This window comes from Asterias rubens, chromosome 5 (assembly GCF_902459465.1).
Source record: "Asterias rubens chromosome 5, eAstRub1.3, whole genome shotgun sequence".
NCBI classification, from domain to species: Eukaryota; Metazoa; Echinodermata; class Asteroidea; order Forcipulatida; family Asteriidae; genus Asterias; species Asterias rubens.
Window position 1 is genome coordinate 12,849,684 of NC_047066.1, and position 21,047 is coordinate 12,870,730.

General features: G+C 36.7%; 1 protein-coding gene across 1 annotated transcript; it reads right to left on the reverse strand.

Annotated features, from left to right (window-relative positions):
* Positions 1 to 3,334: 3,334 nt before the first annotated feature.
* Positions 3,335 to 19,305, reverse strand: LOC117291010 (fibroleukin-like). The gene is made up of 9 exons (XM_033772606.1): positions 19,071 to 19,305; positions 13,819 to 14,067; positions 13,178 to 13,270; positions 12,521 to 12,622; positions 11,881 to 11,982; positions 6,395 to 6,490; positions 5,355 to 5,491; positions 4,486 to 4,756; positions 3,335 to 3,966 (listed from the first exon to the last, which is right to left on the reverse strand). Exons 1-9 carry the CDS (start codon positions 19,114 to 19,116, stop codon positions 3,698 to 3,700), a joined length of 1,365 nt encoding a protein of 454 aa, XP_033628497.1. The 5' UTR covers positions 19,117 to 19,305; the 3' UTR covers positions 3,335 to 3,697.
* Positions 19,306 to 21,047: the final 1,742 nt, after the last annotated feature.

Below are 21,047 nucleotides of genomic sequence, written 5' to 3' on the forward strand. Positions count from 1 at the left end.
CCAAATCCTCCAATGAACGTTCAATGAATAAACTCAGCGCATAGAAAAACAACTACGCGTAGAAGTCACACAGTTTTATCGATAACTGCGACACACGAAAAAAACGGTTCCTTCCCAGCCAGCAATCTGGCATACTGAAGTCTCGTGGTCTTTTCAAATACAATCTCTGCTTGGCGCTGACTTTTGGCATTGCCTTCTGAAGATGCGCTGACCAATCAAATGGCAGCATGAGCGATGGATGAAATTCACCGATATACCGGGGAATTCATTACAGGTGCCGGTTAAATGTGTAGCCTAGGTGACTGCATACTATACAGATAACAGTAAAATAATGATTTATTTTAATAAAATTGCACAACCGTATTATAAACTGGGCCCCTGTCTTTATCACGAGCCTCGAAGCGTGACGTCAGATGCTCAGGCTAAACCCGTGTACACCAATTCAGGCGCACACCGGGCACTCAAAAGTTGATTACTGCGGCCATCGCTGAGGAAATATTTGCCAAGTTTTGTGCACAAAGCAGAAGGAACTCATTTTTCTTTTATGGAAATTTAATGTCTTTCTCGACAATCTATGCGATTTCTCTGACATAGCTAATTAAGCACAAAGGAAAATACTGAAATTCTTTAAAAGAAATCTAATTTTAGTGACTATATTATGCAGTTTCCGAGTCTTTTCCCCCTAATTCACCTAAGACAAGCACCGTTTTCAAGATGATTCGGTTTCTATTTAGTTGCAAATTTTGTAGTCAGTGATCTTCAATATATCATGATGTCCTGTTAAGGAAATTGTGTAAGTCGTCGAGGAAAACATTAAATTTCCAGAAAGAGTGAAAAGGAACATGATTTCCTCATGTCTTTGTGCACAAAACTAAGCACATGTACACCTCAGCAATGGCGCACGGTGCTCAACACTGCGCGCCTGAATTGGTGTATACACCAGTTTGAGACTTTGTAACGCTAGGTGGCAGCATATTAAATTACTGGGTGTTCACGTATAGTCCTAACCAGGCGCAGGCACACAACCACCACAACCCCATGTAAATTAAAGGTGTATTCAACCTTCAGAGATAATCCGAAACTATTCCTTTCCCCTTGCGCGTTAAAACCAACCGATAAAAGCGTCATCAGGTACTACAAAATGTAGGCCTATTATGTAACTTGAAAACCCGCATTATCTTCTCTCTTTTTTTCAGTGTTATTTTTTGTGGATATATATTTATATATTTGTTTATAATATGAGATAATTGTAATGAATTTTCGCCAAAATTTGGTCGATATCAATTTTAAAGGCAGTGAACACTATTGGTAATTAAAAATAATTGATATTAGGCATAAAAACTTACTTGGTAACAAGCAATGGAGAGAACTGTTGATAGGCCTAGTGTAAAACATTGTGGGAAACGGCTCCCTCTGAAGAAACGTAATTTTCGGGGGGGAAAAGGTGTTTTTTTTCTATTATTATCTCGCTACTTCGACGACCAGGTTTGTTATTTGTGCATTGGTTGAGATACACCACGTGAGAAGACTGTTCTTTGGTAATTACCAAAGGTGTACGGTGTTTTAAATCAAAGATCATGTGAGAGTATCAACGGGGACAAATTAGATACAGTGCGCGGATTGTAATGTTCAGACTCTACATTGCCTGAGTGATGACCCCGGGCATTAATTTACTCTTTAACACAAAAAGTGGGTTTTGTGCAATTTTATTTAAATTGTGAACACAAGCACAACACTCATATACATTATTACTTATCACTAAATTTTTGATTTAATACTTTGTAAATTATGTTTAGGAACAATTTTGGCCATATGTGGTCCTCTATTTTATTTGAAAGGAATGAACGTTTGGTAATCAAGTAATAGCAACAATATTCAGCACTTAGAGAGCGCGCACAGTATCTGACAAAGAAAACAGTGATCACTCTTAAAAATGAATCATGGCAGAACAAACTTACTCATCACTTTATAGTGATATAAATTAGTTGTGGACTATTTAACATCAGTTGTTTATCCACCAAAATTTGAATATGAGAAGCGTTACTTACAGTAACCTCTCTCAGGATGTGCCTGCCCGCCCATTATTTTTGCAAGGACATAATCGCCCGGATTTTCGGCGATATCTATAAAAAAAAAAAACGCGACCAATGAACTTTTTACAGTATATATACACATTGAACGATTTCAAAAACCCTTATATTTTCCCGTAAGAAAAAGTCGTGAAGCGACTCATCAACATGGCCCAGTAACTCAATGGGTCCCACGTTTTGGTCATGCTAGTTTCTTTCAATGGTATTTTTCTTCATAAGCAGTTCAATTATTACCAGATATAATCACACCGAAAGAATTTCTTTACTACATTGTTATCATAAATTTAAAAGATTGTTTTTCATAAATAACACAAATAGCATTTCTACTAAATACACTTCAACGGCAACACTACTGTTACTTTACGTATAATTTTCTTGCATTTACGTGCATTCATTAAACAACAATGTGCAGTTAAAAGTGCAATGAATTGTTACCTCCGTTTTACGAATAAAAGACAAGTGTCCATTTAAAAGAGCAAAATAAGTGAATAATACACATTGTTCTGAGCCCAAACAGTTTTTTTTTTTTTCTCACTGAGAGCAGCCAATACTAAAAGCTTTGTTTATTTTGTATATTATTCTTGTACCCTATGTACTCCAAACATCACTTGTATTTGAATGTGTTCAACCCGCGAGTATTGGATGACACTGAATTATGAATGGCGTTTGATACTTCATAATGAATAATTCATCACTATGGATCGTTCACATCAGATTGAGTCGCATACAAAGAAATAAAAGCCTCACTAATTATGTATGCTGTAATTCATTTCCACTTGTTCATGGATTTTAAAAGTTTCAAAGTCAGAGCTAAATTGTTTAACCCCCCCCCCCCCCCCCCCCCCCGCCCCGGCATAGTTAACGGGTATAATTTAACTACGTAGTTAACTATTCCCCTTCATTACACATGACGTTTTGCTGAAGACCTAAAATAACAAACCTAAATATTAAAAAGGTCCGGAAAAAAAAATTCTTTTCCTAAAACATACACCAATGCAATGTTATGAAATTATTACATTTTAAACTTTAGCATTAAAACTACTGATTACAATAAGGATTTCCAACCATGAAGTTAATAATTGATATCTATAAAACAAATATTTATAGTCATAAACTGGGGAAATATACGGAGAACAGTAATAACGAGATTAATAAATAAAAAAAATCTTTAAATTAAAAACAGAAATTTGATTAATTGTTTGTTTAATAGTAGGCTACTTGAAATTTTGACCCCCCCCCCCGACTCCATAGAAGCCTTTGGCTCTAATAATAATTATTGTATTCATTTTTACAAGAACATACTATACTTGACAACAATTAGCTAATCATCATACAACACAACACTTCTTCTGATGATTTGTAAATTTTCTACAAATCCAGACGCATCTGTTACCTACGAGATTCGTTTTCGATCATGCAAACAATTACAATACATTGATAGAAGTCTAAAAATACTTCACAGTGCTGTTTTGATTCCGATGCGACTGTTGTTTTTTTTTTGTTTTTTTTTGCGGAGTATTCTATATTTCCGATGGGTTGGCCCTAACAGAAAAGCGCATGGAATAGCAAGTTTAAAATCAGGATTCTATGGCAATTTGGGGTTTGCTTTAGGGTGTGAATGTTTGAGTTTCTCCTGACATGCGTTTGATTTTAAGCCTGGTATTTCTATAGTAAAGTGGCTCACAGGGTGCGATTGAAATACCATCAGATATATACTCGGCATTAAGATTAATCTCTCCTCCGTTCGATCCAGCATCACAACCATCAAACCACCAGCCTCCATTCGACTCCTCGGCACAGTTCTTCCTATCGTCGCCATCGTTGTCTCTGTCGTGTGTTGAGAATGGCTTGCCATGTGCAGAGAAAAATACACCACCTGAGTAAATGCAACAACGTTGGTTTGCAAATTTTACAGACAATAAAACAGGTTTTGCTGATGAAAAAAAGGGTAGAACTATACGGAAAAATTAATATTGAAAGTTTGAAGGGTTGCTTTTGTAATCAATAGGGTGTATTATGGCGGGATCTCAATCAACAAGCGTCCGTGAAACAAGTGTACAAATTCGTCAAATTAAGAACAAGTCTACGGGCAAAGTGATTGAATGAGAAAGATCCTGCTAAGCCATTTGCAGACAAAATTACACAACCTAAATGAATGGAACAACATTGGTTTGCACGTGTCTTAGTTGAGTTGATGGTTGGGAACAATTTTTTGAAAAGTTTTGTTCATATTTAAAAGTAATGTTTAAACAAAAATTATTATGAAAATGGTGGTGGGTTCTGCCTATAATTCATGTTTGTAAGGAGCATTGTGTCGGGATCTCGACAGGGTCAGCGTCCACAGAATAAATATAAAATACGAGTCTGGTGATTGAATAAGAAAGATTCTGCTTACCGTTTCCGCAGTCCACTGAACCGTCAACATGAAGGGTGTAATTTTCACCCGAGAGGCGAAAATTACTAATTATATCACTCCACTGATGCGTTCCGGAATCCCAAACCTTGACTTGAATCTCCCACTTGGTGTTTTGATCCTCAGTTAACTTGCGGACCTTCTCATTTCCCAGCCAATGTCCTCCTGTACTGCTCAGGTCACCAAATCCATCCCTGTACTCATCCCATCCGCGGGTGAACTTCAAGTCACCACTTGAACGCCTCTGGATAACCTTCAAAATGAAGAATACAGAAGCACCATCAAACTCAATTAACAAATTTAACCAAGGTATTATTGTGGTGATTAAACACCATTTCCAAAAAAAAAAAAAAAAATCTTGTGTAACCGTATTTTAGGTCCACAATGTTTTAATTTCTTAACGTTGTATTCACACGGATACTTTAAAAGGACAATGTTTTATTGATCAACCTATCGATTGTTTTTTAATTTGTGGCAAATTAAACAATGGGAGGCTCTGTTAAGAGAGTATTCATGAATTGGTAATCGCTTTAATTTGGGGCGGATTTGAAGTTGGCGGACTCAAATGTTATCAGGTATTGACTCCCGGCTATATGTTGACGTGTTGACGTAAAGATATTCACACATAATTTAATGAATTTAACACAGTTGTTTTTATAAACAATTTTTTTGACGAGTTTGATTCAATTGACGATTCAATTTGACGAGTTTGATTCATTTTTGAGTTTAATTCAAATTCTCGTAAGAGACCACATTCTTTGAAATATTGAGCATGACAACTCTCAGCAACTGGAATATAAATGTGCTGCTAAGTCTCTTTTTGTAAAATTGTTGATGGAGGAGGAACTTACAATTGATCCTGACCACCAATTCATGTCGCAGTATACGTCAAGGCCTTGTGGATACTTCGATGTGTAAATAGTGTAAACACCAGTCGTACTGTCAGAGTTAGCCTTAAAATAGTCTTGGCAATCGTAGTGTCTGGTCTCTATAGAATGAAATAAAAACATTAAGGAGGAAAACATAAACATATTGAGCAACATCCGTGGATTACCACAGTCCATAAAGGCTGTATCACACTGTAGCGATTACGAAAACGATAACGATAACGACGCTAAAGGCCTTGTCACACAGGCCCCGATAACGAGAACGAAAACGAGAACGGTAACGAGAACGGTAAAAATGCACGCCCTCGATTCATGGTGGAAATGATCCACGCAGAAAACGCCAACGCTCATTCAACTAATCAAGGGCGTGCATTTTTATTGTTCTCTTTTTCGTTCTCGTTATCGAGGCCTGTGTGACCCCGCCTAAAGCGGGTTGGCTCTTAGATCACTTTCGGCATCATAATGAAGTTGTTGTTTTAACTCCGCAGGCTCAGAAAAAAAATATGGACTTTTTTGAAACAACAGCTTTGGCTGCCGGATATTTATAAAGCGTGTGCTGTCCTTATAGCGGCTTCGCACATGAGGGTAGACGAAGCCGAAGCCCGCAAACCCGAGCCGTGGTTTCGAAAACGGCATATGTCAAATTTTATGTTTATCTCGGTGCAACCCCTCCAGTTGGAGCGATGTTAGCGAGTGCACAAAACCATGCTCTTATCACGTCGAACAACCTGTTCTGTAGAAATATAGGTTGTTTGAACACCCTAAGGTGTACCTGTGATTCCTGTTTGTGTATCCATGAAACACCCAAATTGTAAAAATTTGAACACCCCGGTCTTTGCAGTGGGGCAGAAGTACTCTCATCATCAGGTACAAACGGTTAAAATTATTTGGAAGATTTTTTTTCTTTTTTCGTCTTGAGCAATAAGGATGAAACAGATAATCACCAATTTGGAATAAGGAACTCAATCTATGAACATGAAAATAATAAGAGACATCCTACTCACCAGTACAGGTAATTCCCATCCACTGTTTCAGGCATGTACACGTACAGGTTGCTGCATCGAGAGTACCGTTATTCTCACAGCCAGTCAATGCACACTCTGAAAATAAATGTCTCAAAGGTTTATATTTGCTAGCAACATTTCGTGGCTTTACGCTTTATTCAAACATTCGGGAGCCAATGCACACTCTGTATTCATTAACAAAAATTATGTCCCAAACAACGTAAATTGTAAATGAAATAACATTTCACCCATTTCTGGTTATTACCAAATTTTTTTAGATAAGTATAAGCTGCCAAGTTCATGTCAGTAACGACAATTACCGGAGATTATAACTATGTTAAGAAAGGCGATCAAAAGATTTTACATATTTCGTGGTGAAACACAAATAAAGTGTATGTTGTTTGTGATATTTGATTACTGAATATTTATCCACCGTTAACAATCCTAGACCAAGTTTTATCATGTTATTGGTTTAAGAATATGTTTACCCCCTTTTTCTCAGGCTAATGGCCGCCCGGGTGGTTCACATAAACGGCGGGAGTTTACGGCCGCCATTTTGTTTATACCAGTTTCAAAATGTTTTGTAACTGATCTTCCTTTGCCGCGATGGCAGTTTGCAGGGGGGAAACACCAGTACATGTATTACTGAATGATGGTCACATAAGAATACACTGCAAAAACTGGGGTAAATATTATTGACATTGTGGGTGTTGTCTCAAAAAGATACCGACGACAGAATCAAAACTTAATATCATAGGTTGCTTAAAACAAAAATAAAACTCTTTCTTTATAAATTGTTGTTATGGTGTTAAAATCATGGTGTACATTTTTAATCCTTTTCTATATCTACATGTAAATGGCATTACAAATGGTGTAAGCTTTAACAGTTCAGATTCTGCAGTGAGGCAGAAAGTATCCTCTTTATTAAAGAGACACGTTGCCTTGGATCGGTCACGTTGGTCTACAAAAGCGTTTGTAACCGTTTGTTATGAAATGCATATGGTTAAAGATTTGACTCTTAATAAATGGCCAACCGCGTTAGTCAACGAGGTAAAAAGAAAACCACGCAATTTCGAGGCATGTTTGTGTAGATCATTGTATTCTACTTTTACAACATCTTTCTACCCATAATTATGCGCACTCTGAAAACAAAAATGTCTCTAATGTAAATATTGGTTAATTTGTTTCGTGGCTTTATAAACCATCCAGCGACTGTGCAGAGGGGTTTCACTCCAGGATAGGAGTCACTCAGAAAGATGCAAACTTCAGTCTCAAAGAATGAAAGACCACTCGAAAAGGAGTTGTCCTTCATATGGCTCTTCAAATAGTGCCTTTTCACTATTTTGCATTTAGAGAGTAAGTATGAAAATATAACATCTTTGACAGCTCAATTTCGAAACCATTCTTTGACGTATAAATTTCCACACGTGCAGGTTGAGTCAATGAGCGAACCGCCATTGGCACAATCTTTGGTAGTCAAGGCACACTCTGTATCAATTAAAGGCAAAGTGGACACTGTTGGTAATTAATCAAAATAATTATTATCATCAAACCTTACTGGATTACGACTAATGGGGAGGGGTTGGTAGTATAAAACATTCTGAGAAATGGCTCCCTCTGAAGTAATGTAGCTTTCGAGAGAGAAGTAATTTTCAACGAATTTGGTTTCGAAACCTCAGATTTCTCGAAATCAAGCATCTGACAGCGTACAACTTTGTGTTGACAACGGTGTTTTTTTTATTTCATTATTATCTCGCAACTTCAACGACCGATTGAGCTCAAATTTTCACAGGCTTGTTAATTTGTATATAAGATGTGATACACGAAGTGGGGGCCTTTGTACAATACTGTTTACCGAAAGTGTCCAATGGCTTTAAGCACGTAGAGAGCTACTTCGTGAAAACGTTGACGGTAAGTTTAACACCCTAATGCAGCGAGGCAGAAATACTCTCTGATTTATTGAGCGTACCACCATTCTCACAGTTAGTTAGTTTATGCACAATATTCAAATCAAATCCCTTCAAAGTACCAATTCTAAAGATGGTCGGCAGCTCCATGTTTCTCAACAGAATTTTGTAAAAATTTTAGTTAAAGACACCGGACACTATTGGTAACTGTCAAAGACCAGTCTTCTCACTTGGTGTATCTCAACATATGCATAACATAACAAACCCGTGACAATTTGAGCTCAATAGGTCGTCAAAGTTGCGAGATAATAATGAAAGAAAAAAACAACCTTGTCACACGAAGTTTTGTGCTTTCAGATGCTTGATTTCGAGACCTCAAAATTCTAAACTTGAGGTCTCGAAATCAAATTCGTGGAAAGTTACTTCTTTTTCGAAACTATGTCACTTCAGCGAGCTATTAGAGAGAGCCGTTTCTCACAATGTTTTATACTATCAACCTCTCCCAAATAATCATTATTTTGACTAATTACCAATAGTGTCCACTGCCATCACCAAGTGATGCTCATGCTGATAATTAGTTTGAGTAATTACCAATAGTGTCCACTGCCTTTTAAGTGTAAAAGAGTAAACAACACCACTCTTTACATTTGAGTTGTCCCTCATCAAATGGCTCTTTAAAAAGAGTGGTGGTTATTTCACTCTTTTAGAGGGGTTTCACTCCAGGACAGAGTGAAAAAATCACTCAAAAAGATGCAAACTTCAGTCTCAAAGAGTGAAAGACCACTCGAAAAGGAGTTGTCCTTCATATGGCTCTTCAAATAGTGCCTTTTCACTATTTTGCATTTAGAGAGTAAGTATGAAAATATACAATCTTTGACAGCTCAAAAATCCGCAGTGTTCCTTGCATAGACACGTGCAGGTTGTTTCATGGAGCGTTCCGCCATTCTCACAGACAGTCAATTCACAATCTAGAAACAAATTATCTCTTTTTCGGGTAAATAATTGTTAACAGCATTTCGTGGATGTAATTCCGTCCATGACTGGACTGCTGCAATGAGTCTATGTTAGTAAAGCCACCAGCTATGTTATAGTTTATTGCTTTATATTCTTGTGGCTTTTCTTGTGGAAGTTTCTTGTTTTTATAAAAGAGACGACAAGGTTCTAAGACGCATTGCAAGATGGGATATCAGTAAGATTCCATCCTCAATTTTTGCTTGAGACATTCAACAACAAACTGTTGAAGAAGTTTTACAAGAACATCAAATCCATCAATACTTTGCGATGTGACAGCGGGTATCGGCGATAAACAGTGTTTATCGAATTATAACCGCATCTCTGGCCGCCAACGGGCATTAACTCTCATCAACCCATGCAGAAACGATAGATGAATTCGTAGTTTCATAGAATCGAATGTTTGGGGCCGAGCAATCATTTCCGAAACCATTCTTTGACGTATAAATTTTCAAAATCAGCCGCAGTGCTTCTCACCAAAATTTGATATGATCATAAATTTTGGTAAGTATTTACCAATCTTTGGCTATACATGAGAACAATGAAGATCATACTCACCAGTACAGGTGTTTCCCTTCCAGTTCATTGGGCAATCACACGTGCAGGTTGAGTCAATGAGCGAGCCGCCATTGGCACAATCTTGGGTAGTCAAGGCACACTCTGTATCAATTAAAGGCAAAGTGGACACTGTTGGTAATTAATCAAAATAATTATTATCATAAAACCTTACTGGATTACGAGTAATGGGGAGTGGTTGGTAGTATAAAACATTCTGAGAAATGGCTCCCTCTGAAGTAATGTAGCTTTCGAGAAAGAAGTAATTTTCAACGAATTTGATTTCGAGACCTCAGATTTCTCGAAATCAAGCATCTGACAGCGTACAACTTTGTGTTGACAAGGGTGTTTTTTTATTTCATTATTATCTCGCAACTTCAACGACCGATTGAGCTCAAATTTTCACAGGCTTGTTAATTTGTATATAAGATGTGATACACGAAGTGGGGGGCCTTTGTACAATACTGTTTACCGAAAGTGTCCAATGGCTTTAAGCACGTAGAGAGCTACTTCGTGAAAACGTTGACGGTAAGTTTAACACCCTAATGCAGCGAGGAAGAAATACTCTCTGATTTATTGAGCGTACCACCATTCTCACAGTTAGTTAGTTTATGCACAATATTCAAATCAAATCCCTTCAAAGTACCAATTCTAAAGATGGTCGGCAGCTCCATGTTTCTCAACAGAATTTTGTAAACATTTTTGTTAAAGACACCGGACACTGTTGATAACTGTCAAAGACCAGTCTTCTCACTTGGTGTATCTCAACATATGCATAACATAACAAACCCGTGACAATTTGAGCTCAATAGGTCGTCAAAGTTGCGAGATAATAATGAAAGAAAAACAACCTTGTCACACGAAGTTTTGTGCTTTCAGATGCTTGATTTCGAGACCTCAAAATTCTAAACTTGAGGTCTCGAAATCAAATTCGTGGAAAATTACTTCTTTTTCGAAACTATGTCACTTCAGAGAGAGCCGTTTCTCACAATGTTTTATACTATCAACCTCTCCCAAATAATCATTATTTTGACTAATTACCAATAGTGTCCACTGCCATCACCAAGTGATGTTTATGCTGATAATTATTTTGAGTAATTACCAATAGTGTCCACTGCCTTGTAAGAATAATTATGCCTTGGCAACGAAGCATGTTTTTAGTTTTAAATGTTCACGTATTACATTTTTCGAGAAAGGTCCACGAAATATGAAAGCTAGAAGAAAATTAATTGTTGACTGCGGCCACCCAGTCCCTTACTCTTTTATTGTTTGACAAATTGTGTTTTCTTCTTAAACAAACAAATAATATAATAATTATGCACCAATTTGATATACGGAACGCAAACTTGTAAAACAAAAAAATAAAAAATGAAATGAACTCAATATCGCAGGTTTTTCCCATCCAGGGTTCGTGACATGTGCACGTGCAGGTTGTTTTATCGAGGACACAATCATTCTTACAGTCTGTCAATGCACACTCTGCAAAGGGTAAATAATTTGTTAACAGCATTTCGAGGCTTTAACGTCCGTCCATAAAGACTGGACTGCTGGATTTGTGGCCATGTTTAGTAAAGACAATCAGTAATGTTAGTTTATTGTTGTAGAGCTTTGTGGGGTACTGCATCACTTTAAAAAGTTTATTGTTTTTATAAAAAGATGACAAGGATAGACACAGAGCAAGATGTAATATCAGTAGGATTCCAACCACGATTTTTGCTCGAGATAGTCAACAACAAACGCTCGCGTAACTTAACAAGACCACAAATCAATGCGATGTGACAGCGGGTACCAACCGCATCTATGGCCGCAATAGAAACGATAGATAAATTCGTAGAGTTTCAGTAACCGAATGTTTGGGGTGAGCAATAGTTTCCGAAACCAATCTTCGAAGTATCAATTTTCAAAATGGTCATCAGCCGCAGTTCTTATTATCACCAAAAGTTGATATGATCATTATTATTGGCGTGTTTACCACTTTATAACATATATGTGAACAATGAAGATCATACTCACCAGTACATGTGATTCCTTTCCAGTTCCTTGGGCAATCACACGTGCAGGCTGCGTCATTGAGCGAGCCGTCATGCGCACAATCATTGGTTTGTAATGCACACTCTGTATTCATGAAAAACATGTACAATTCACAGTGAGCTCACAATTGTGGCGAAACCGGCTGAAGTAGTAAATCGGCTGTTGCAATGGCAACAAAGCAATCTTTGTTTTATTGTCCCGTTTGATATAGTTTTGGGGGAAAGGTCCACGAAAAAAACTAATTCTAGAGGAAATTAAGTTTTTGACCGTTGCAACCCCAATTCATATTTTACAGTCCCTTACCCAACAATTATTTACAATTTTAATTTCATCTGTTTAAAGAACATCAAATCCATCAATACTTTACGATGTGACAGCGGGTACCAACCGCATACCTGGCCACAACTGGGCATCAACCCTCATCAACCCAGAAACGATAGATGAATTCGTTGTTTTATAGAATCGAATGTTTGGGGCCGAGCAATCATTTCGAAACCATTCTTTGACGTATCAATTTTCAAAGTCAGCCGCAGTGCTTCTCACCAAAATTTGATATGATCATTAATTTTCAAGTATTTACCAATCTTTGGCTATACATGAGAACAATGAAGATCATACTCACCAGTACAGGTGTTTCCCTTCCAATACCATGGGCAATCACACGTGCAGGTTGCGTAATTGAGCGAACCGTCATTGGCACAGTCTTGGGTAGTCAAGGCACACTCTGTATCAATTAAAGGCAGTGTACACTATTGGTAATTACTCAAAATAATCTTAAAACCTTACTTGATTACGAGTAATGGGAATTGGTTGGTAGTAAAAAACATTCTGAGAAACGGCTCCCTCTGAAGTAGCTTTCGAGAAAGAAGTAATTTTCCACGAATTTGATTTCGAGACCTCAGATTTAGAATTTGGGGTCTCGAAATCAAGCATCTAAAAGCACACAACTTTGTGTGACAAGGGTGTTTTTTCTTTCATTATTATCTCGCAACTTCAACGACCGATTGAGCTAAAACTTTAACAGGTGTGTTATTTTATGCATATGTTGAGATACACCGACTGTGAGGCATAGTCTTTGACAACTTACCAATAGTTTTCAGTGTCTTTAAGAAACATAATTAAAACAATAGGGTCTTGCTTTCAGATTCCATTCACAATTTTTGGGGGGAAACATGCGTTATGTCCATCAAGATAAGAGCCTGTCTAGTCAGTCTGTTTGCTTATCTAGTATCAAGGATTCCACATTACGTTCTTACTAAGTTGTGCCCGCAATACTTACCAGTACATGTTTTGCCGGCCCAGTTTTGAGCACACGAACAATGGCATGGATCGTCTATGAATCTACCGCCGTGTGCACACGTCAGTGAACAATCTGAGAATGGTAGTCAGTATAAATGTTAATAGTGATATTATAATAATATAATATCTTTCTAAGACGATGTTTTGTACCGTACCTTCATAACGCTACTGAAGTGGTAAGAAACAAAAACCACGAAGATCACAGATTCACATAGAACCAATGATAATGATAGTATAAAACATCTCTTGAAATATTTCTGTCTGGAATTTCATATTTGATGAGAAATAAATAATCTAATTTCGCGTTTAGTGAGCGTTTTTTTTTTTTTTTTTTTTTTTTTTTGCAAAGTTTATGCTAGTTTGGCGAAAAATACGAAAGCTATGGGAGAAAAAAATAATTTCGATCGAAAGTGGGTCACATTTACAATGACCTTTAAGGCGGTAATACAATTTATGAAAACGTCATCAAGCAGAACTTGCTAGTGCAACGGACATGAGACAAAGTTTAATGAAAGGCTCTTCAGAGTTAAGTAAATTATCGATTCGTTTTTTGTTCAATGTTGAAACTGATTGGTGCAGACAATGGTATCCAATTTGTTTATCTTTACCTAAGATACTCACTTTCACACTCGAAGTAGTTGTCAATTTCTATCTTTAGGTCTGTGAAGAGAGGGTGATCTGTGTAAAACGGATCAAACCCTCTCTCGGGTGTATACGTGTTCATGCCCCCAGGGTAGATGCTGGTACACTGGCATCGAAGGCGGTGATTTAACGGCATGACCCATCGTAGAATGCCGTTCTCCTTGGGGTTCGGTTCCCTCCCGAAGCTGCAACTAAATGCTGTAACTGATGCGAACCCATACCAGGATGCTTAAACAAAAAGAAGCAATGTTTATTAAATTTAATTTAAAAATAATTGTTGACATCGACAACATTTAGTAGCAGATTTCACTTTCTCTCTTTCAAAAATTTGAGACTGGGTTCCTATAAAAATCAAAGATTTGTTTTTAAAGGTGGCACTTTTTTATTTAAGTAATGAAAAGAGGGTACATTTGAAGCACCTGAACATTTAAAGGGAAAAAAGTAGAGTTTGTTCTTTCATATATTATTTACCCTTTTAGAAATTGTTTTTTAAAATTAAGTGTGATCCACTTTTGATATAGGGGTGTTTTTTGAAAGTCTGCCAGCGCTTCTTTGTTTCATTGTAAGGCAACTATAATATTTTAGGAAGTGACCGTGTGGCCCGGTTTTTACAACTATAGTTACGGGCACGCGGTGTATGGTGTTGTTTTGTTGGTAATCATTTATCATTGTGTGTTGCTTAGCAATGTGGTTACTCAGGCATCATGATATTATAGTTTCCTGATAATTATTCAGCCTTTCGTACGATTTTATTGTACCTTCCGTTCTCAAGATTATTTTCCCCTCAATTAAGTTTGGCACAGTGGCGAGAACTAGTTGAGCGAAATTAATTCTATTGAAATCGTAAAGGTTATAGCCAGTATACACAAAGGGACTAGTTGTTTTCCAAGAGAAAATATACAACAGATAAACCTTTGCCTTCCGTTTCCCTAATTTTTCTTGTCAAATAATAGTTTAAAACCACTATTTCAAAAGTAGGGCGTCTAAAATTTGTCATGGTAGAAAACTTCCCATTAAAAAATGTCTACATGAAAATTAACCAAAATGAGCAGGACAAACATTTTAGGTTTCAGTCCACCAAAACGCTGATTATAACAGTCGATCACAATAAGTACATGTAGAAAAAGAGAGTCATGCAATTAAATAACGTGTTTTACTGCATGTATGTGATTGTAAAGTTATCCTGTTAGTTTGACAAATAACACACAATATGTGACACTTTAACATTTTCTGAGACTTGTAATTAATTTTCTGTTTTTTTATTGGGGGTGCATCCCTTAGGCTCAAAGTTGTGTGTGTGTCGTGCCCCCCCCCCCCCTCCCCTAACAATACCCTGGTGTCGCCTTTGGTTTACACTATAACGTACGTTCAACATCACATGCCGCTGATTTGATCAATGGTTGAAAACCATTTGAAAATCAGTGAGATTGCTTGATTGAAAATGTATTGTTGACATCGACAACATTTAGTAGCAGATTTCACTTTCTCTCTTTCAAATATTTGAGACAGGGTTCCTATAAAAATCAAAGATTTGTTTTTAAAGGTGGCACTTTTTTATTTAAGTAATGAAAAGAGGGTACATTTGAAGCACCTGAACATTTAAAGGGAAAAAAAGTAGAGTTTGTTCTTTCATATATTATTTACCCTTTTAGAAATTGTTTTTTAAAATTAAGTGTGATCCACTTTTGATATAGGGGTGTTTTTTGAAAGTCTGCCAGCGCTTCTTTGTTTCATTGTAAGGCAACTATAATATTTTAGGAAGTGACCGTGTGGCCCGGTTTTTACAACTTTAGTTATACGGGCACGCGGTGTATGGTGTTGTTTTGTTGGTAATCATTTATCATTGGGTGTTGCTTAGCAATGTGGTTACTCAGGCATCATGATATTATAGTTTCCTGATAATTATTCAGCCTTTCGTACGATTTTATTGTACCTTCCGTTCTCAAGATTATTTTCCCCGCAATTAAGGTTGGCACAGTGGCGAGAACTAGTTGAGCGAAATTAATTCTATTTAAATCGTAAAGGTTATAGCCAGTATACACAAAGGGACTAGTTGTTTTCCAAGAGAAAATATACAACAGATAAGGGGGGAAATTATTATATATTTTTTATCTTTTATAGAAAAAAAGAAAATACATACATAATTTTAAACTTTTGCCTTCTGCTTCCCTAATTTTTCTTGTCAAATAATAGTTTAAAAACACTATTTCAAAAGTAGGGCGTCTAAAATTTGTCATGGTAGAAAACTTCCCATTAAAAAATGTCTACATAAAAATTAACCAAAATGAGCAGAACAAACATTTTAGGTTTCAGAGCAAAGACTCTAACATTTACATGAATCCAATCAAATTGTCCAAGGTTAATTAAAAGGCCATCAAACTTCACAATGTTCTCAATTGTAAAATTGTTTCTATCATTCTTATAATTATAAATGATTTGAGACATTGCGTGGTGAGGTATCAATATATTGGGTTTGCGGTAACACCATGTGTGTATCTACTTGCCAGGTAGAGTTTGTTCTTAGAGAACTGTCTTGCTTTATTCTACTACCGCGGAGTGGACTCTCGGGGGGTTCGAACCCCCGATAATCCACTCCGCGGTAGTAGAATAAAGCAAGACAGTCCTCTAATAACAAACTCTATATTCTTTTAATTATTTTAACTGTGTAGCATTCCTAATTTGTCCCTGCATGTTCCCTTTAAAAGGATTATTTCGAAAAAGGAAAAAAAGCAAGAATTCCATATAATGATCATAAAGCCGTTTTACACACCCCCATTGCAGGAGGACTATATGGGTCATTCCATGTCAGACCAAAGCACTTTTTTACCTCATGTCTTCCGATTTTGATAAAAATTGCTGTGATTGTAGGTCCTAATGAGCAATGAATGCACACCAATTTTCAGCCCGATCGGACTTTCCATGTGGTCAGGGCAGAAACCACTAAAATCTGACATTTTTAGGGTAAAATACCACCTGTTTGGTAAAAATATGTCATAACCATGTCAATTTTTATCACATATATGCAATTTTGGTATCAAATTGATGAGAATTGCATGGTCAAATCGATTCTTTCTTCAAAAATAAAAGGTCACTGTAATCTTTAATATGTTATCGTGACCTTTTACCCCGTTTTTGAAATAATGTATCATTCCAAAAATCAACGAAATAAAAATCATTTGATAGAGCATGTCTTCCTCTTTTAGAATCCACTAAGAAACAGTTGGGCTCTTCAACATTTACAAGTTTATGACTATTTTTTTACAAGTCACTATGATCTTTAATATGTTATCGTGACCTTTGACCCAATTTTTTAAATAACGCATCATCTAAAGGCAATGAAATGAAAATCATATATCAGAATCCACTAAGAAACAACTGGGCTCTTCAAAATTTACAACATCAAGACTATTTTTGTACAGTTGGTAGGTTACAAATTAGTCAATTTATACATGTACTTTACTTTATAAATAAATAAAAATAAAAAACTTTCCAAAGTTACTAAAATTGATATTGGTTTGGGATTTTTTCATGTTGAGGGCTGATGTGGTCTAACCAGAATCATACTTTAAAATACCAGCAGTGACGCACCCTGGATTTAATTTTGGTTGTGGGTGGAGGGGGGTGGGGGGGGGGAGGGCATTTTTCTGAAACAAAATGCTTTCCAAGATGGTAAACAAAAAATGTCACCATGCTGCAACTCTGACTTCATCGGAAGGTTAGCATGCCTTTTCGTGTGCTATACGGTTAAATGGAAATCGCACAGTTAGCACAAAATCTGCTGCTGAGCAGCTCTATTAAAATGGGCACTGAAGTCAGAGTTGCAGCATGGTGAACAAATTGTTCTTGAGGATTTCTCAGAAAGTTACTATGCATTAATTTGTTGTTCAAGATTCATCACAGGGGGTTAAAGTAAGACTGCATAATTTTGTGATCTACTGAAGAAAGGCAGACAGCTTCTCCATCTCAACCTTGATGTAATCTCTAACTGGGATCACTAATAATCACAGTGGTGCACCCGTCAGGGGGGGGGGGGTGGGGGACGATGGGTCTGGGGGATTGATCCCAGCCCCTCCAAGGTATTCAATTTGTTTGTTTGATTTGTTTTGATTTTTTGTTTTACAATCTTCGAAAGAAATTTTTGGGGAAAATGTGGCCCCCCAAAAAAAAAAATAATAATAAATAAATCCTGGGTGTGTCACTACTGATAGTTTAAATTCTGATTCTGGTTAAACCACATCAGCCCTCAACAAGAAACAAATCGCAAACCATGAACTCTTTAAGTAACTTTAGAAACAGAAGAGTGAGGTTTGTTGGTGGATTTATTATGTAAAGTATATAAATTGACTAGTTTGTGACCTAACAACTGTACACAAATGGTAATAACATTGTAAATTTTGAAGAGCCCAGTTGTTTCTTGGTTGATTGTGATAGAGGAAAACATGTTCTATCAAGAGATATTTATTTCATTGATTTTTGGATTGATACATTATTTCAAAAACTGGGTCAAAGGTCACGATAACATATTAAAGATTACAGTGACCTACATTTCAGAAAATTTATTTTTGACAAAAGAACTGATTTGCGCATGCAATTCTCATCATTTTGATACCAAATTTGCATATATGTGATGAGAATTGACATGGTTATGACATATTTTTACCAAAAAGGTGGTATTTTACCCTCAAAATGTCAGATTTTAGTGGTTTCCGCCCTGACCACATGGTAAGTCCGATCGGGCTAAAAATTGCTGTGCATTCATTGCTCATAAGGACCTACAATCACAGCAATTTTTATCAAAATCGGAAGACATGAGGTAAAAAAGTGCGTTGGTCTGACATGGAATTTGCAGAAAGGCTATATTGAACAAGAAAAAAAACGAATTTTCGTGTCCACTCTGTGTAAATGCAGACCCTATGTATAGTAAAAAGGTAAAATATTGGATTGATATTTTATTTTTTTTCATAAAGAAAAACGGTCGGTATAAATTCAACTGAAGAATCGTTCAAATGTACTATTACTTGTCTTATATTAGAATGCGATATTTGCTAGAAACCGGGACATTTGTATTTTACGCGATCCTGATAACTTCGCAAGCATGCTCCGGTATGAGGGGATAATTAACTATGTGGAGATTGAACAAAATTAATAATGGAATCACTTTCAAATCAGACAACATTAAAATGCAACATTGCTTTTTAAACCCATTTACATAAATATAAAGTTTGACTTACCGATAACCACAGCAGTAATGAAGCTAACCCACTGCGTGCTGTGCATCTTCCATTTTCAATTGGCGTCCCAGACACCAGTAAGTTAGGCCAAATCCTCCAATGAATATTCATAGAATAAACACAGCGGATAGAAAAATCAACAACGTGTAAAACTCACACAGTTTTATCGGTAACTGCGACACACGAAAGACGATTCCTTCCCAGCCAGCAATCTGGCATACTGGAGTCTCGTGGTCTTTTCGAGTACAATCTCTGCTTGGAGCTGACTTTGGGCGTTGCCTTTGAAGAAGCACAGACCAATCAAAAGGCAGCATGAGCGATGGATGAAATTCACCGATATACCGGGGAATTCATTACAGGTGCCGGTTAAATGTGTAGCCTAGGTGATTGCATGCTATACAGATAACAGTAAAATAATGATTTATTTTAATAAAATTGAACACCCGTATTACAAACTGGGCCCCTGTCTTTATCACGAGCCTCGAAGCGTGACGTCAGATGCTCAGGCTAAACCCGTGTACACTAATTCAGGCGCGCACCGGGCGCTCAAAAGTTGATTACCGCGGCCATTGCTGAGGAAACATTTGCCAAGTTTTGTGCACAAAGACATAAGGAAATCATGTTTCTGTTTTCTTTTTATGGAAATTTAATGTCTTTCTCGACAATCTATGCGATTTCTCTGACATGGCTGCATGCCTATAACGATAAACTACATTCTTGCCATTTTTTTTAAATTAAGCACAAACGAAAATACTGAAATTCTGAAAAAAAAATCTAATTTTAGTGACTATATTATGCAGTTTCCGAGTCTTTTCCCTCTAATTCACCTAAGACAAGCACCGTTTTCAAGATGATTCGGTTTCTATTTAGTTGCAAATTTTGTAGTCAGTGCTCTTCATTAGTATATCAGTAAATTTCCAGAAAGAGTGAAAAGGAACATGATTTCCTCATGTCTTTGTGCACAAAACTAAGCACATGTACACCTCAGCAATGGCGCACGGTGCTCAACACTGCGCGCCTGAATTGGTGTATACACCAGTTGGAGACTTTGTAACGCTAGGTGGCGGCATATTAAATTACTGGGTGTTCACGTATAGTCCTAATCAGGCGCAGGCACACAACCCACCACAACCCCATGTAAATTAAAGGTATATTCAACCTTCAGAAATAATCCGAAACTAATTCCTGTCCCCTTGCGCGTTAAAACCAACCGATAAAAGCGTCATCGGGTACTAAAAAATGTAGGCCTATTATGTAACTTGAAAACCCGCATTATCTTCTTTCTTTTTTCAGTGTTATTTTTTGTGGATATATACTTATATATTTGTTTATAATATGAGATAATTATAATGAATTTTCGCCAAAATTTGTTCGATATCAATTTTAAAGGCAGTGAACACTATTGGTAATTACTCAAAATAATTGATATTAAGCATAAAAACTTACTTGGTAACAAGTAATGGAGAGAACTGTTGATAGGCCTAGTGTAAAACATTGTGGGAAACGGCTCCCTCTGAAGAAACGTAATTTTCGGGGAAAAAAAGTGTTTTTTCTTCTATAATTATCTCGCTACTTCGACGACCAGGTTTGTTATTTGTGCATTGGTTGAGATACACCACGTGAGAAGACTGTTCTTTGGTAATTACCAAAGGTGTACGGTGAATTTAAATCAAAGATCATGTTAGAGTATCAACGGGGACAAATTAGATACAGTGCGCGGATTGTTATGTTCAGACTCTACATTGCCTGAGTGATGACCCCGGGCATTAATTTACTCTTTAACACAAACAAGTGGGTTTTGTGCAATTTTATTTAAATTGTGAACACAAGCACAACATTCATATACATTATTACTTATCACTAAATTTTTGATTTAATACTTTGTAAATTATGTTTAGGAACAATTTTGGCCATCTGTGGTCCTCTATTTTTATTTGAAAGGAATGAACGTTTGGTAATCAAGTAAAAGCAACAATA

Excerpts from the sequence above, each read along its gene's own strand:
- LOC117291010 (XM_033772606.1), bottom strand. The coding sequence starts at position 19,116 with ATGCACAGCACGCAGTGGGTTAGCTTCATTACTGCTGTGGTTATCG. Across the intron at positions 14,068-19,070 it reads CATTACTGCTGTGGTTATCG|CATCCTGGTATGGGTTCGCA; the intron begins GTAAGTCAAACT and ends TTTTTGTTTAAG. Across the intron at positions 6,491-11,880 it reads GAAAGGAATCACATGTACTG|AGTGTGCATTGACTGGCTGT; the intron begins GTGAGTATGATC and ends ATTTATTTTCAG.